The 15,332-nt window shown below is 47.2% G+C and overlaps 1 protein-coding gene across 2 annotated transcripts in view; it reads right to left on the bottom strand.

The window, feature by feature from the left end:
* Positions 1–11,725: 11,725 nt before the first annotated feature.
* Positions 11,726–15,332, bottom strand: part of DPYSL2 (dihydropyrimidinase like 2) — a 122,494-nt gene continuing 118,887 nt past the window's right edge. For both annotated transcript variants that reach the window (XM_090290289.1, XM_090290290.1), the window contains exons 12-14: positions 14,488–14,667; positions 13,560–13,725; positions 11,726–12,018 (exon numbers count right to left, since the gene is read on the bottom strand). In XM_090290289.1, coding sequence (XP_090146415.1) covers positions 11,927–12,018; positions 13,560–13,725; positions 14,488–14,667 — 438 coding nt within the window. In that variant the 3' untranslated portion in view covers positions 11,726–11,926. The remainder of the gene's footprint in view (positions 12,019–13,559; positions 13,726–14,487; positions 14,668–15,332) is intronic.

Raw genomic sequence — 15,332 nt, 5'->3', positions numbered from 1 at the left:
GCACTTCCAAGGCTGGGGAAGGCAGACCTCCATTGCCTTGGACTGTGAGGCCCAGAAGGGGTGGGGATGGAGAAGGAGGCTCCCAGCCTCTCAGTGGAGAGTGGATGGCAGGAATACATCTTGGACCCCCACCCCCACAGAAAATGCCACAGCATGGTGAGACAGGTCGCCCAGTTGTGACGAGTGCACGGGGCTCTGCCCCCTGTGGCATGGGAGGTATGACAGCCCTGCCCAGGAGACAGAGGTGAACACAAAATGGTCAGAATGGCACAGATCATGATAGAGATTCTGGTGATGCAGCTGGCCAGACAGCAAATATCTAATCTAACGAAGTAGCAGACAGGAAATCTTTCTGAGGCTCACTTCAGAGCTTTGGTTATAGGAATGCTTACAGACCTGACAGCAGATCTTGGACAAGATGGGGAGGGAAGGAAGACTAGTCCTGCTGGCACGAACAAAAACACATATGAAACAAGTGGTGAGGGAGAGAAAACCAGGAATCAAATCAACAAATTGGAACATAGGGAAGGAACAAATGATCAACCAATGCAGAAAGAGGAAACGAGAAGTGAGGAAAATGAGGAGAGGCTCAGAAACTTATTGGACAGCTATAAGCGAGCCAACATCCAAATAATAGGGCTGCCAGAAAGTGAAGAAGAAGAACTAGAAATTGAAAACTTATGTGAAAAAATAATGAAACAGAACTTCCCTAACATGGGGAAGGAAATAGACTTACAGGTCCAGGAAGCACAGAGAGTTCCAACGGAGCTGGACCCAGGGAGAACCACACCAAGACACATTATGGTCAAAATGTCAAAAATTAAGGATAAAGAGAGTCTTGGAAGCAGCAAGAGAAAAGAAGAGACTTACATACAAAGGGGTCTCAATAGGATTGTCAGCTGATTTCTCAAAGGAAATTCTGCAGGCAAGAAGGGACTGGCAAGAAATATTCAGAGTAATGAAAATCAAAAACCTACAACCACCATTACTCTATCCAGCGAAGCTGTCATTCAGAATAGAAGGGCAGAGAAAGTGCTTCCAGGACAGAGTAGAACTGAAGGAGTTCATCAGATCCAAACCACTGTTATATGAAATGTTAAAGGGACTTGTTTAGGAGAAGGAGGATCAAAACTATGAACATTAAAATGAAAACTGTATCACAATAGCTAACAGCAGAAGCTAGGGAATTGAAACGAGGGCAGACTAGGTAGGCAATGAGAGTGGGAAAAAGAATTATAGGTATGGGGAACATTTTGGGGGGAGGTTGGGGGGAGGGTGAGGGTGGAAGGGGAGGGAGGTGGTGCAGGAATTGGGGAGCATGGTGGGAGGAAGTGGAGTAGAGAGGAGGATGTTGAGAGGAACTGTATGCATGACCAATGGGCATGGACTGGGGGGACAACTGGAGGGAGTGGGGTCACTGGGTGGAGGGGAACAGGGGGAGGGGAAGTTGGGGCAACTGTAATAGCATAGACAATGAAGCATATTAAGAAAAAAACCTTACAGAGAGCATCATAGTTAACAGCAAACTACTGAGAGTTTTCCCATCAGATGAGGATCATGATAAGGATTTCTGTTCTCTATTTAACTTTTACAGGAGGTTCCAGTCAGTGTAATAAAGTGTTTTAAAAATAGAGGCACCAGATTTAACAGAAAAGAAATAAAATTTTTCTTGTTTGCAGACGACCCGATTGTCTGGATAGAAAACCCAGTGGGGTCTGAAAGCTATTGGAACAAATGAACAAGATTAGCAAGATTGTAAAATCCATACACAAAGACGAACTGCATTTTAAGACATGTACAGCAAATAACTGGATATTAAATGTATAAGACAATCTCATTAAAATAGCATCAAAAATACTATTTTTGATGGGTGAGCCTGACAGAAATGGAAGACCTCCGAGCTCAGTCCTCAGAGAAGCAAAGCACAACTCTCTGCCCCTGAAGTGGAAACTGCGAAGTGACTTCCTTCAGGAGGGGACAGGGTGTAAAGGAGAAAAAGTGCAGCCTTGCAGAAGGGGGACCTGACAACACAGTGATGTCATGTTGCTGGTATGAAGCCTTGATAGGATGAGATGGATACCACATGATGAGAATGGCACTTGCCCTTGCTGGTCGTTCATCTTCCCAAACCAGCAACCCCCTGTAATCACGAGAAAGGCATGCTGGCCATCCCTACGCAGCGACAGTCTTCTCGATGCCTGACCGGTGCTCCTCCAGCACCAGGGACGTCTGAGAAACTGTCTGTCCATGAGGAGACGGATGTAGTATCAGGGGCGGGGGGGGTGTGGGGGTGGTGGGGTGTGGAGTCCAGATCAGAAAAGGACAATAGATAAAAACTAAGGAAATATGAGTAAAGTGTGTCCTCCAGTTATTAATAGCATATCGATATTGGTTCAATCATTGTGACAAATGTACCATAAGATGGAAATGATGGGTGTTGTGTAGGAAGTCTGTGTACCATCAACATGAAACCAGAACCGGCTTCCCCTGGGACATGAAGAGCCAAATCCTACTCTGCCTGGTTGGCTCATGGACAACACCACTGGTAAACTATTAGAAAACAGGCCTCCCGTAACAACAGGGTGGTCTTTACCTAAGGAGGGCGGGAATGGAGCGGGCGCAGAGACGATCTGAGACTTTGGCCCCAGTAATCCACTTTTTTAGTGACTCTTGTTAAATCTACATACCCACTTTGTATCAATGCGTAACTCTCCAAGCTCAGTCATCCGTCGGTCTCCTCACACAGAGCATAGCCCGTGTCCCTCCCTGTGCCGCTGCTGGGTGCTTGTTTTAGGAATTGGGCTCTTCACTGACAGGTGTTTATTCCGCTCTCTTTTCTGGCTCTGATGCAAGGGTATCAGACCCTTTCTTGCTCTCACCAGTTTGTACACTGCTGCCATCTAGTGGGAGGCCTGTGCAACCTGCCAGAGCTCAGTTCACATGCCATTGCCAATTCCTCAACAAATATTTGGTCAACTGAGACTCAACCAGGAGGAAAAGGGCATGGTGACAGCACACAAGATCCCACATTAAACTGGAATCAAGCATTAACAGTAATCAGGCAAAGGACAATTCATTTAAGTTTGGAATGGGCAGGTGCTGAGCGGCAGGGTAGTGCGTTGGAGAAGGTGAAAATGAGGAGGAAGAGGAGGAGCAGTAATAATTCCAGTGCAGGAATCCTTTGTGAACATTACAACATTTCAACAAGTAGCCTCATGTCATATTTGCAAATGAGTCGCTATGAACAGACAAAAACTTCTTAGGCAATGAACAGCAGAACCAGAAAAATAGGACATCTGGTCAACTTGGTCCTGGAACAGTTTATATAAAAAGCTCATGTTCAGGATCAAATTAGTGCCCTTGGAAATGAACCGGGCCCAAGGTACATAGAGAACGGGTCTCTGGGTGACAGCTCAGAAGTAGCAGATGTCTCCACTTTTTTCCTTGTTCTATCTTTCCTTTTTTTAAGACTTGTAAATTCTTTGTGGAATCTTTCCCTCCCCCTCCATTAGCTACATCCTCTCACTTGCCTGTCTTGTGGTTTACACTTCTGGCACAACTTTAACCACAGTTATTTGTTTGTAAGTCTGCCTTCCACTCTAGATGGAGACCTCATGTGATCACCTCCTATTCCATCTGGATTTGGTGCAGATCCACCTCTTCACAAACTCTTGGGCAGAGGGAGATGTGTGCACGTGTGTAAATGCAACCCTTGCTGCACTGCCCTTTCCTCTCTGCCAAGTAAGCACCTCATGGAGGGAACTTACGGATGAACAGTGAGGATAACTGCCATCGAGAGCTGAGGTCATGACCAAGAGAGCTCTGAGATTCAGCCAGAACCCATGGAGTCTGGTGCAAAGCTGTAGTGCTTTGGAAATCAAGTTCCCATTTTTCTTAAGATAGAAGTGGTAAGGTTGGCCTCTAGTGGAGAGACACTTGGGCTTTGGAAATAATCTGAAGGTAGTGACATCAATGGTGTTTTCCACTCCTCTTCTATATCTGCGACGCTGATTTTCCTCTGGGGAACGACCTTTTCCCTCATGTGGCAGAGACCATGCTTGTGTTAACCACACTGTTCCTTGTCATCCTGGGAACACAGGAAACCCACAGTGCCCAAGCCAGTGGCATGTAGAGGGCTCATGCAATGAGCTCTGGCCAACAGAATGCAAGTAAAAACACTGTACCTGTTCCTAGGCCTCAGCCACCCCAACCCCTCTCTTAACTCGTCTGCCAGCATGGGAAGGCACGTATTCAGGATGGTGGCTTTGAAGAATGGAAGAAGCCAGGGTCACTGTGTTACCCCTTGGAGAAGGAACACTCTGGGGAGACTCCTGGCTTCTGATGGTCAAGATGGAATTTGTTGGAAGAAACTGTCATTGAGTGAGCCACTTTGATTTAAATGGCCTGTGTTCCAAAAAGCTCACAGTCTACTTTGGGAAATGAAACATGCACCTTAAAAAGAAAACTACAGGGGCAGCAAGTGTTACTGCGGTGCTCGTGGTGAGCACTGTGCAAGGGAGCAAGTACTGATCATATCCACCATTTGCATGCAGAAGCTGGGCACACGAAGCTCAAGTGACTTGCTCAAGAGCACACAGCTAGCAGGTGATAGGTCTGGGATCTGACCCAGATCAGTGGGGTTCCAGAGTCTGTGTTCTTAAATACTTTACTGTCTGCTTGCAACACAGCTCAACTGACATTTATTCAGCACCTATTTGTGCAAGAAACTGTCCTAAATGCTATGGGGAAGTAAATAAAACATGTCTCTATTTTTAAAGAGCTGATACTCTCATAAGGTAAAATTGAGATGCATTTACTGAGTATTAAGTACTGACTTTGAGAATTGAGTACTGATACACAGGAGGTCAAAGAAGGAAAGGCTAGCAGTGCGGTGAGTGTAACAGCAACTACTAGCTACTGAGTACTGAGCAGACCAGCAGTGATCCAAGTACCCTTTCACACACTAACCCATTTAAGCCTCAAAACAACCCTAAGAAGGAGGCGCTGTTATCATCCCCAACCTACAAAGGAGGGAGCAGGCACAGACTTTCAATGACTTGCCCAGACACCCAGTTGGGAGAGGCTAAGCTGGGGTTCACATCCACACCACCCGCTGCAGGGCCCACACTCTGACCCATGGGCCTCTATCACCTCTCCTGTCCCAGCAGGAGCCCAGGGTGAGACTCATGGATTTCATATGCTGCCATTTCCAGGAATATGAGGCTGGGTTCATTGTTTAACTTCTCTTAGCTTCAGTTTCCTCTTCTACAAAATGGAGTTAACAGTTTCCCCTTTGCTCACTACATTATACTTAATAATATTATTGATATTGTTATTATTCTTACTAGCATTATCATTAGACACTGAGGCAAACAAAAGAATGAGGAAGGATGGTGTTCCAAGCAAACATGCTAAGGCAGAAATACACAAAGCTGTGTAATCCTGCTACAAAATGTCTGCCAAGTATAAGAAATAATTCAGTGTTAACTGAGCTGGTTCACTGTAAATATACCTGGTGATGTTTCTTGACTGTTTCTCAGGGACCTCTCTATCTGTGAAGGTTCTCCTGGTTTCCTCTGCCACCTTTTAACTTTGGGTCACCAGCTTCATCCTATTCTATTCCCTGCACTTGAGCAAGCAAGTCCCATGAACAACATGTTTATATCATTTGCTGTGAATTTTTATCTTCTTCAGAGAGGCACACCTATACAATAGGAGAGAAAAAATAAAAATAAAACAAAAATCTCATTCTCTATTGCTGACATGGGTCACCCCTCCAGCCATAATTGCAAAGCATCACATTGCTTCACACCAAGCTCGAGGTTGGGATGGAAGAAAAAAAGTGAATGGGACAAGTGTATTTGGAAAATAAGGAGACTAGTCTGGCTGATGCAGATTTCATTTAGATAACATAAGGGACTTAGTGGAGCGAAAACCCAAGAAATACAAAGTTCAAATTAGCCTGTGAGGTCCAGAAAGGAGAAGCCATTTTTACAACCATTGCTCTTACCTGAAGCCAACCTCAGCACCAGGCCCCCACCTGGCAAGAGTGGATTGTGGCATGGAGCACATGGCATGGAACGCTAGCCAGGTGGTCCTCCAGCATGATGAGGTCATCCCTGACTCTGGAGTTGGGGCTCCAGGTCAGGACGAAGCAGTGCAGGGGCTGCCGCTTGGCAGGGCTGCTATCTATGGTGGGGGCTTCAGGAAGGGGGTTGTTCAATGGGTACAATTGGGGAACATGGGTTCAAGGAAATAGAAGAAACTAGTAAGATGGTGAGGTGGTCCTGGTGAGACACTAGGGGGAAGCCAATAGCGGAGGACAGCCAAGTCACAAGACTGAAGGTGTAGGATGTGACACAGTGGGCGCAGTGGAGGGGTGCATGGAAAACTGGTCAGAGTGGAAGATGAGGGTGGGAGCCCATCTCCCTACAAGCAGGACACCCAGTCCATCCCAGCCAATGGCTCAACCTTTCCTCCTTGCTCTTCCAGACACAAAGCAGTCCTGACTCCATCCTCTGCTTTCTCACCTAACTCTTCTATGTAGGCAAAGAGGAAAGGTGTGACTCCAGCAGAGGATGTGCAGCCCTGCAGGTGAACTGACCTCCGGGAAGGGCTGGTTGTGAACAGGGCCTCTGGAACTGGTGTGACGGTGGCTATGGCGACCCTGTGGCATGGTAGGAGTCACCTTCAGAAATGGATGCTGTTTAGTCTTCTCCACGGAAGGGCTGATCCTCAAAAGCTGTGAGCAGCAAGCCAGTAAGTTTCCCTTTCCACAGCCCCTTCCTCTCTGAGGGGTTCACATTTGGGTCTCATCAGGCTTTTCCGGAGTCCCCAGACTAAGCTGAAGAGAGCTGGTCCTGGCCAGCTCATCATGGCAGGAACGCGGCCCCCTCTCTGAGCTGTGCCCACTCCCATCGCTGGCACCTGTTGGCTTGAGGGCTCCGTGTGTGGGATGGAGTTTATTAAGATGAGGACGGCTGTGTTAACTATGGCACCGCTTAGCTGCCCGAATTATTCACCACATAAATGATCTCAGTGTAATACATTATTTGAACCATACATTGTTATATGCCCCTCACCTAAGCCAGTGCCTGCCTGTCCCCTTCCTGACAGCACCAACCCCATCCTGACATCAGATCTTCATGAAAGGACGATGTACTTAGGCATCTAGGTCCCTTTGCTCCTTTTCAAATTATTTTCAATAGGCATTATTTTATTCACATTTGCAATATTCTTATAAAAATTGTCTATATGCATATAGACATGCAATTTTTCACCAAATCAACACAATTTTCTCAAATCTTGTATATAAACCTTAATGCACTCCCATTATTGTCTTCCTTCGTACTTTTTGTCCTCTAAACCATTTTCCTCCTGGTTGTGTGTTTCATTGACCCCTCATGTTTTCTTCCCTAGAGCCCATGTATCCCCAAACCCGTGTTGGCTTCATGAGATCACTGTGTTCTTTTCTGCAAAGCTCACCTGTCCAGTTTTGCTCATGAGTCTGCCTCAATGTGCTCTGGCACTTTCCATCTCTCTTGCCCAAACCCTCCCAAGGGGAAGCCTTCTCATAAACGGCAGAACAGTGACGAAAAGGATGACCTCTGGCCCCAGATGAACAGGTTCTAAGCCTGGTTCTGAGCAAGTTGCTTAACTCTGTTCCTCTGTCTCATCTGTACCACAGCAAAAATTATTCTGGGTTGCTGCAGATTAACTGAGTTAATGTGTGATGTGCCCGTGCCCTAAGAGCAGTACCTGGCATGTAATAATAAATGTTAGCTGGTATCAATGAGACTTTCACCAACAGATTGTTTTATTTGACAGTCGGCACCATCTCTGGTGTCTCCTAGTTCCAACATCTCAGCAGTCAACTGAAGACCTTTGCAGACGTCAGTCTTCACCTATTTCTACTTTAGACACACTTAGGACACCCTTTCCAACAGTTCCTATGGTTCCTCCCATCCTCCCCTCGCACTAAATCTGATTCGGACCTAAGTCTGGAGATAGGCTGAACAGTAACGCCATCTCTACCTTGCAGGGAGAGCAAGGCCCATAGAAATTTGAGATTTCTGAGAGATGCACACCTAATCAGCAGAACGGAACATACTCACATCTCAGCTGATGGGAAAGAACTAGATTCCCTTTTCCTACAGAACGTGTGATGCAGACACTGGCCAGAGGATCAGACTTGGGGTGACAGGAGATGGAAACTCTTCCCGAAGGATGCACATTGCACTTACCTTTCCTAGATGCTCTTAAATGTCTTTGGATTAAATCAGACTAGTTGTATCCAGCCTCACTGGTCAGCCTATGGTCCCCGCTCTCTGGCCATCCTCCTGCAATTCTGTACTGGAACGGACCAAGCCCACAGCCAGTGGCTCCTCAGCCTCTCCTGGGTCATCCTCCAGAGGGCAGCACACATGGCTGGCGTGGACGGCCCATGGAGTGTCTGCTAGGGAGTAGGTGACACCTGGGATGGGAACTGAGGTGTCCTCAGCTAGGCACGGGAGCCTGTCTTGCTGTGGGCTGAAGCCAAAGGGGAACAAGGAGGGTGGACTATGGGCCTGGGCTGGGAACCTTTTGCCCCCACCCCTAACAGATTTGATTTTCCTTGATCACAAAGCTCTGTCCCAGGCACACAATGAAGGCAGTGTAAGAGACAGCCCTAGACAAGCAACACTGGTTACCAGGGGTCCCTACACTTGCCCTCAGGGCTGAGGATGAGGAATCTCTGTATTTCTTCCGAAGGATGTATTTACCTCCTGATCACTGTGAATGTTCTACCAGATTGGCCACATCTCCCTGTGTTGTATTTGTTGTGGGACCTTCAGAGCTCCAGCTCCGCTTCCCCAGCTCACAGCAGGCATGTGCACAAAGCCCAGCAGGCCTTATCTTATTTTTCCTACTCTCATTTTCCCTTCACCCAAATACTGTTTATGAAAGCTTGGTATAGTGTATATATTTTCGTCAATCACCTGATATCCTGTTTGAACACGGAGGGTCAGAAAACAAAAAGAAAGGAAGAGAAACGTCATCAACCCCGGGACAGCCCAGTCCCCAGCACACACCCGCTTTATTCCGTGTGTTGTCAGAACCAGCAATGCCAGGGCCAGCTGCAGGGACTGTGGGGCGCAGCACACGGCCACTGCCCCCTGACGTGCACTTGGCAGTTGCTCAAGGACAGCAGACCAGCTGCAAACAAACACATCCCCACACTAACCTAGATGACCCCAGTGCTTCCTAGGTCAATGTCAGAGTTGTAGCTGGACTCTGGGGTCCTTGTGGCCTCTCTAGGATGCCGTCTATGGGTTTCTGACACAAGGTCCACCCTACAGAGCTCTGCTGTGGATGAGACCTGGCTGGCCTGAGCATGACAACCTGGACATGCACCAAAAACCTTTGAGTGGGACAGTCACCCACAAATGATTCAGGAAGAGCAATTCTGTGGGAAGGTCCAGCCAGCAGCTGCCTCTAGAACATCTCAACAAACACAGCCGTGAAACAACCACATTTTGCTTTATTAGGCGTTCCATGGTAATATAACACAGCGTTCTTAAGGAATAATAAACACGAGACTTGGTTTATTTGTTTTTTTAACCATCGTTATTTTGCCATTAAGACAGTGGTTACAAAACAAAGGTACTCTTCTGGCTACACACACGATGATGAATCAGCCTTAGCAATGAGAGCTCCTCCACTCACAGGCCACAATCACAATTCCAAGGGTTAAAAACCATCTATTATTAAGTCCTACACTGTTTTAGAGCATCAAGTCACTGTAGTTCTTCAGTTCTGAGCACTGTCGATTTAGTTTAGCATTTACATATGACATTCATTTAACAGACACACAAAGCAAGCCAACAGGGAAACATGCTTACACAGCCTGCAGAAATCTTTAGGTTTTAGGTTGTTTTTAGAAACAATCCAAGTAACCAAAATGACCATGACCTGGTACAGGAAAAGCAGGAAGACTCAAGTGAACACGAAAGAGCTGCGAGTGTTTCTTAGAATTGAAACAAAAAAAAAAAAATGCTTTTTCCAACTGGTTCAAATTTCTTCTAAGTGCAGATGAAAAAAAAAAGCAAATATATTAAGTTAACCAATTATTCTTTACAAGTGCAATTTCTTTCTCAAATAACAAATAAACAACAACAAAAAATAAACCCGAACCATAACCCCAAAGGCAAAATGTGTGGGGAGACAAGTGGAATGACGGGACGGCCTACTTTCTCGTGTTGCACGTTACGATTACGAAAGCAGATGTAGTTTCATAAAAGCCTGCAGACAGAACATCGCTCAGGAGAACCTGTAAACACCTCTGGAAGGAAATGCAACACAGAGCAGCAAAGACAGCGACAGTCACAAAGGCAGCTCAGACAAGGTCACTGAGAGAAGGAGGGGCAGGTTTTGACACAGATCACCTTCGGTCTCTAAGGGGCCAATGTTTGATTTGTAAGGCTGTCTCCCTACAACAGCTCTGATGTGGCATATCATTCGTTAAACAGATGTTTCCTCTTGCAAAGTAAAATGGACTTCAAGTCCAATTTCCCAAGAATCTTCTGAATTTAAAAGGCCTCCCTATATTGCATGTCTTTCAAAATAACGGGAAAGAAAAATGTCTCCCCAGTGAGAAGCCCAGTATGTTCTGGTACCCCAAAAGATACTTAAGCCGGGAAACAGCAGGTTCTTGGGGTGAGACATGCACCAGCTTGACAATTCTGAGCTGGTGGTTGGTTGGGGGGCTGATGGGCTCACTTGGCTTTGGGGACTCAATTTCCTGATTTGATTGTGTCTGACCAGTCAGCACTGCTTGAAGGAAAAACTCTCACGTTCTGAGCCTCAGACTTCTACCACATCTTGGGCCTGTTTCAGGGTCTTCCTGGGCCCACGTGGGATAGTGTGGCTGCATACCTCAGCCGCCCTGCACCTGGGCAGTAGCTCAAAGTCACACGCACATCCTCGTGATGGTGGCGGGTAGCGCCCCTCTCACAGGGACAAGGACAGCAGGTGACTATGCTGTGGTGACAAAGCTCACATCCTCCCAAGCAGGTTTTGGGACCACAGCGGGCAGGCAGACCTGATTGTTTGAAAGGCAGTGGGAGAAGGAAAGAAAACAGTGTCTCAGAGAAGAGGGCCAAGTAGCACAAGAGAGAGATGGCCGTGAAATGAATTAAAAAGAGAGAGAGAGAGAGAGGAGGTGAAGAAAAGCACATCCTCAAAAGGTTTAATCTGCAGCAAAATCTAGGCCAAAAAGAACACTTGCCCTTTATCACCAGTTGACCCAGAAGACGGCGGCTGGCAGCATGGACACTCTGGAACCTCTCGGGAGGGATTCGATGAGCTGCCAAGCACCCTGCATCAGCTTGGAGGCTGCATAATTGCATCATTACGATGTCCAGTTCAAACCTCTTACAGCAATATTGAATTAGGCTTTCCAATTTAGTATTTATATAAAAAAAAAAAAAAAAAAAAAAAAACCTCCCCTGCCCCCACCCACCCCTCCCCAGCCTGACAAAGAAAAAAAATTTTTTAATTAAAAAAAAAAGGCAGCTCTGGGCATTTCACTTTATCTTCCCTTGCAATGAAAAGGAAGATGCCAAGTACAACGGAGGTGGAGGTGGAACACACCCTCATGGTGATTCGCTGTTTCACATGTCTTGAGTGTTGGATGCAGTCCCATGAATGGGGCTAGTGGACAGACATGGTGTGAGATTTGTAGATGTACAGGGAAGTGGATGAGTAAAATCAGTGACTCCAGAGAGGGACGGAGTATAGGGCCCAAGAGAGAGCCCCATGAACTGGCTGCCACAGTAACTGTCACAGGCTCTTAAAAAAAAGGAAGGAAGGAAGGAAGGAAGTCTCAGAATGTCCTCAGGTGTCTCGTCCCCCAGCCCCCAGCCCCAGTGGAATGGGCCCTGGAACTCTAGCCCAGGCTGGTGATATTGGCGCGGCCACCAGGGGGGGCCACGATGCGCTGGGTGGTGCGGCGGGGGACGTTGTCATCGATCTGAGCCCCTGGGGAGAGAGAGGGGTGAGTGTCAAAAACAGTTTCAAGAGTTCCTGTTTTAAATAACACAGCTTGGGGGCAAAAGGGCCAGGCCCACCCTGTTCTCTCAAAACCTCACTGAAAGCTTCAAGTACAGAGACGGAATGCGCTTAAGGTGGCCAAAGATTGAGACAGTGTTAATGCAGTCCCAACAGAAGACAGTCAGATCTGTGACCTGAAAATGTGAAACTATATATGGAATCACACTGTGTTTCAGGCTTTTGACTGACTGCTTAGAGCCTGGCCCCGCTGGGTGAATCAGCCCGAGGGGGTGGCTTTTGTGAAGGTGCAGCCCTCTGTCTGGTGTTACATCCCCCTGATACTACCTATCTACCTGTCTCATCAAAAGAAGGCATGATGATGGCTCCTCATATTTGAATGCCCTGGTGACATGAGACAGCACAGACATCATTATGTCCATTTTACTTTACGACAAGACTATAGCTCATTATTTTTTTAATTTTTTTGAAAATGGGGACTCTGTATATGGCATATATGGCAGTGTTATCAAAACCAGCATATCTGACAAGAATAAAAATGATCAGATTAACTGTTTTAACACATCAAATATGGATCCATGTCTGCGGCTCAAGGAGCTAAAAGTGGAAGGGTTCTAGCCACAGGCCAAACAAGGGGGAAGTTTCAAGTGAGAAGGTTCTAAAATCTTGACCCTTCCCTCTCATCGTCCCTGACACCACATATTTTATCCAAGCAAATAGCTAACAACCCTCAAATGACTCTATCCTAAGCACTTTACATGACTATTAACTTGTTCCATCCTCATGACAGCCCCATAGGCAGCTATTACTATTACACCCATTCTACAGATGAGAAGACTGAGGCCCAGCTGGCAAGCATCTGGACTACAAAGTCAAGTTGTTGAAGCTCCACACACTGAACTACTACAATACACAGTTGACTGCTGAACAACGCAGAGGTTAGGGGTGCCAACCACCTCTGTAGGCCAAGTCTGTGTATAATTCTGACTCCCTCAAAACTTAATCACAGCTGGCCCTTCGCATCTGTGGAGTCAAACAAACATGGACCGAAAATGTTATCTTTGATTTGCATTTGGGAATCTGTGACTGGGAATGAGAAAATAACTTTTTGATCTGCGTTTCGTTGAATCCACAGAAGGGACGGACCAACTGTATTTATGGGAAAAAATCTGCATCGTTAAATGGAGCTACACAGTTCAAACCCATGTTGTTCAAGGCTCAACGGCACTGAAATACCACCATATCCTTTGGCTAGGATGGCCATAATACACAGAAGAAAAAATATCCTCTTAATATAATATATTGGATGTTATATGTGATATAAATTGATGTCAAGATCCTGAAACCCAACTGGCCACTGGCTGTGAATTACATCTCTGGTGATATTAGTAACTTTCCACTTTGGGAAAAATGGGAATATCATTCATTTCTGCTTCTTCTCCTTCTCCAGAAGTGATTTCTGACTCCCCAGCCCCTTGAGGAACTGGGCCCTCCCCAAACCATGACCATACCAGACAAGCTGAATCCAGACTGGTGCAGGTTCCGGACAGGTGGGGCCTGCTGCTTGGCTGGGGACGTCTTCGCAGACGAGGCTGGGGTGACTGTCTTGGGTGTCACAGACACCTCGCACACAGGTCCATCATACAGGCCACGAGGAACCCCTCTCAGCTCCGCCAGCTGCAGGACACAAGTGCCCCTTGGTTTAGGCCACACTCACAGAGGACGCCTCCCTGGCAGCCTCCCAGTGGGGAAGGCACAGAGGCCTATGAGGCTTAGGGATGGAGGGTGAGGCAGGACAGATGTCAGTATGGGCTAGCCCCATGACTCCAGGTGACGACCTACCAAGGTGGATCGTGGGGAACTGGTTACTCTATAAATCTAACTAGTCTCCTTTCCCAAAGCACTTCCACTTAAAACTACATACGAAAAGGATCGGGTCTCATGTCCGAGACCTGGACCCAAACTTTCTCTCCAATCTCACTCTCCCCAAGTTCTCTGACAGTTCCATTCAGACTGGCCTCCCAGCCCTTGGGGCAGCAACTAGTCACACACCCTGAACATTGTCCATTGTCCATGCTCATGACGTTCTCTCCACAGAATTCCCTTGCCTCCCTTCTTTGACTTATCAAACTTCTACTTAGCCTCCAAGACCCAACGCAAAATGGCCTTTCCACACAATACTTTGCTCCAGGGCCCCACCGCGGCGGCCCCCTCCTCTGAACCTCATAGCGGCACGTGGCGCAACCACCTCGTCCTGGCCAGCTGTGGGCACCCAGACTCCTCCGCTGGCACGCTGGACGCCAGGAATAAAAACACCACATTTCCTTTCTTCTGAGTCCTCCAGACTCATCTCAATATTCTGACTCAAAGTGCTTAGAAGGGTTTATGAAGTTGAATGGAATCCATGACAAAACAGTTCGTAGGATGAGAGCTACTCACCCTGCTCCTTGCCTTGATACGCTTGTAAACAAAATCAGGGAAGGGCTTGCGGGGAATGTAGCGTCCAGAGCCTTCGGTGACATGAAGGGTGCCGTCCTCCAGGACAATCTTCCCCTGGCTGATGACCACCAGGGGAGAGCCACGGCACTCCATGCCTTCGAAGATGTTGTACTCGAGAGCCTAGAGGAAAGAACAGATACCGTCAGGATACACCCTGCCACCCTGGCTAGATTTACCCAGAGGGGCAGCACCCGCTGCCTGACATCACATGGACCCAAGAAAGGCCCACAGCTGGAGTCCCTGTCCCAACTGACCACACCAGCAAGCACTTAATTTCCCTGTCTAGAGTATGGAATCATCTTTTCCCACTGGAAAAGTGTGAGGATTTATAAATGCTACACAAATATAAGAAAAGGATTCTGCATGTTAGCAGTGACTTTGTTCTCACTAACTCAAGCTCCCGTCAGGTTCAAATGCAAAGGCCTTCTGTGACCTAGTTCTAAATTTAACCTTGAAATGGGCCATCCACGAGCAGGTGTTCCCACTGGTTTGCCTGGTTTTCCCACCTGTGAGCGATGTTGTTCAACTGAAGTCCCTAAATGAAAGGACTGTGGTCATTTAAGAGGCTTGCCTTCATAAGATGTTTGAGGTTTAGTTAATTTCCCAAACATGCAGCAGTCCTTTGGGTTTCAAGCTTTTCAGGGTGAAAGAGTGGTGCATCTGTGTGCCCTCCTGGAAAATGTGCCCGAGAGCAAGGCAACAGAAGTCAGGGGCACTGTGCTCATCACAGCAACTTCATGTGCCAGGCCCGGAGCCACCCCCAGATTCCTGAAGGCCTCCTGCTT

This window comes from Furipterus horrens, unplaced genomic scaffold, assembly GCF_987537825.1.
Source record: "Furipterus horrens unplaced genomic scaffold, mFurHor1.1.pri manual_scaffold_10, whole genome shotgun sequence".
In the NCBI taxonomy this organism is placed as follows: Eukaryota; Metazoa; Chordata; class Mammalia; order Chiroptera; family Furipteridae; genus Furipterus; species Furipterus horrens.
The sequence above is the reverse complement of the archived record's forward strand: the minus strand, read 5'-3'. Positions and strand labels throughout refer to the sequence as shown.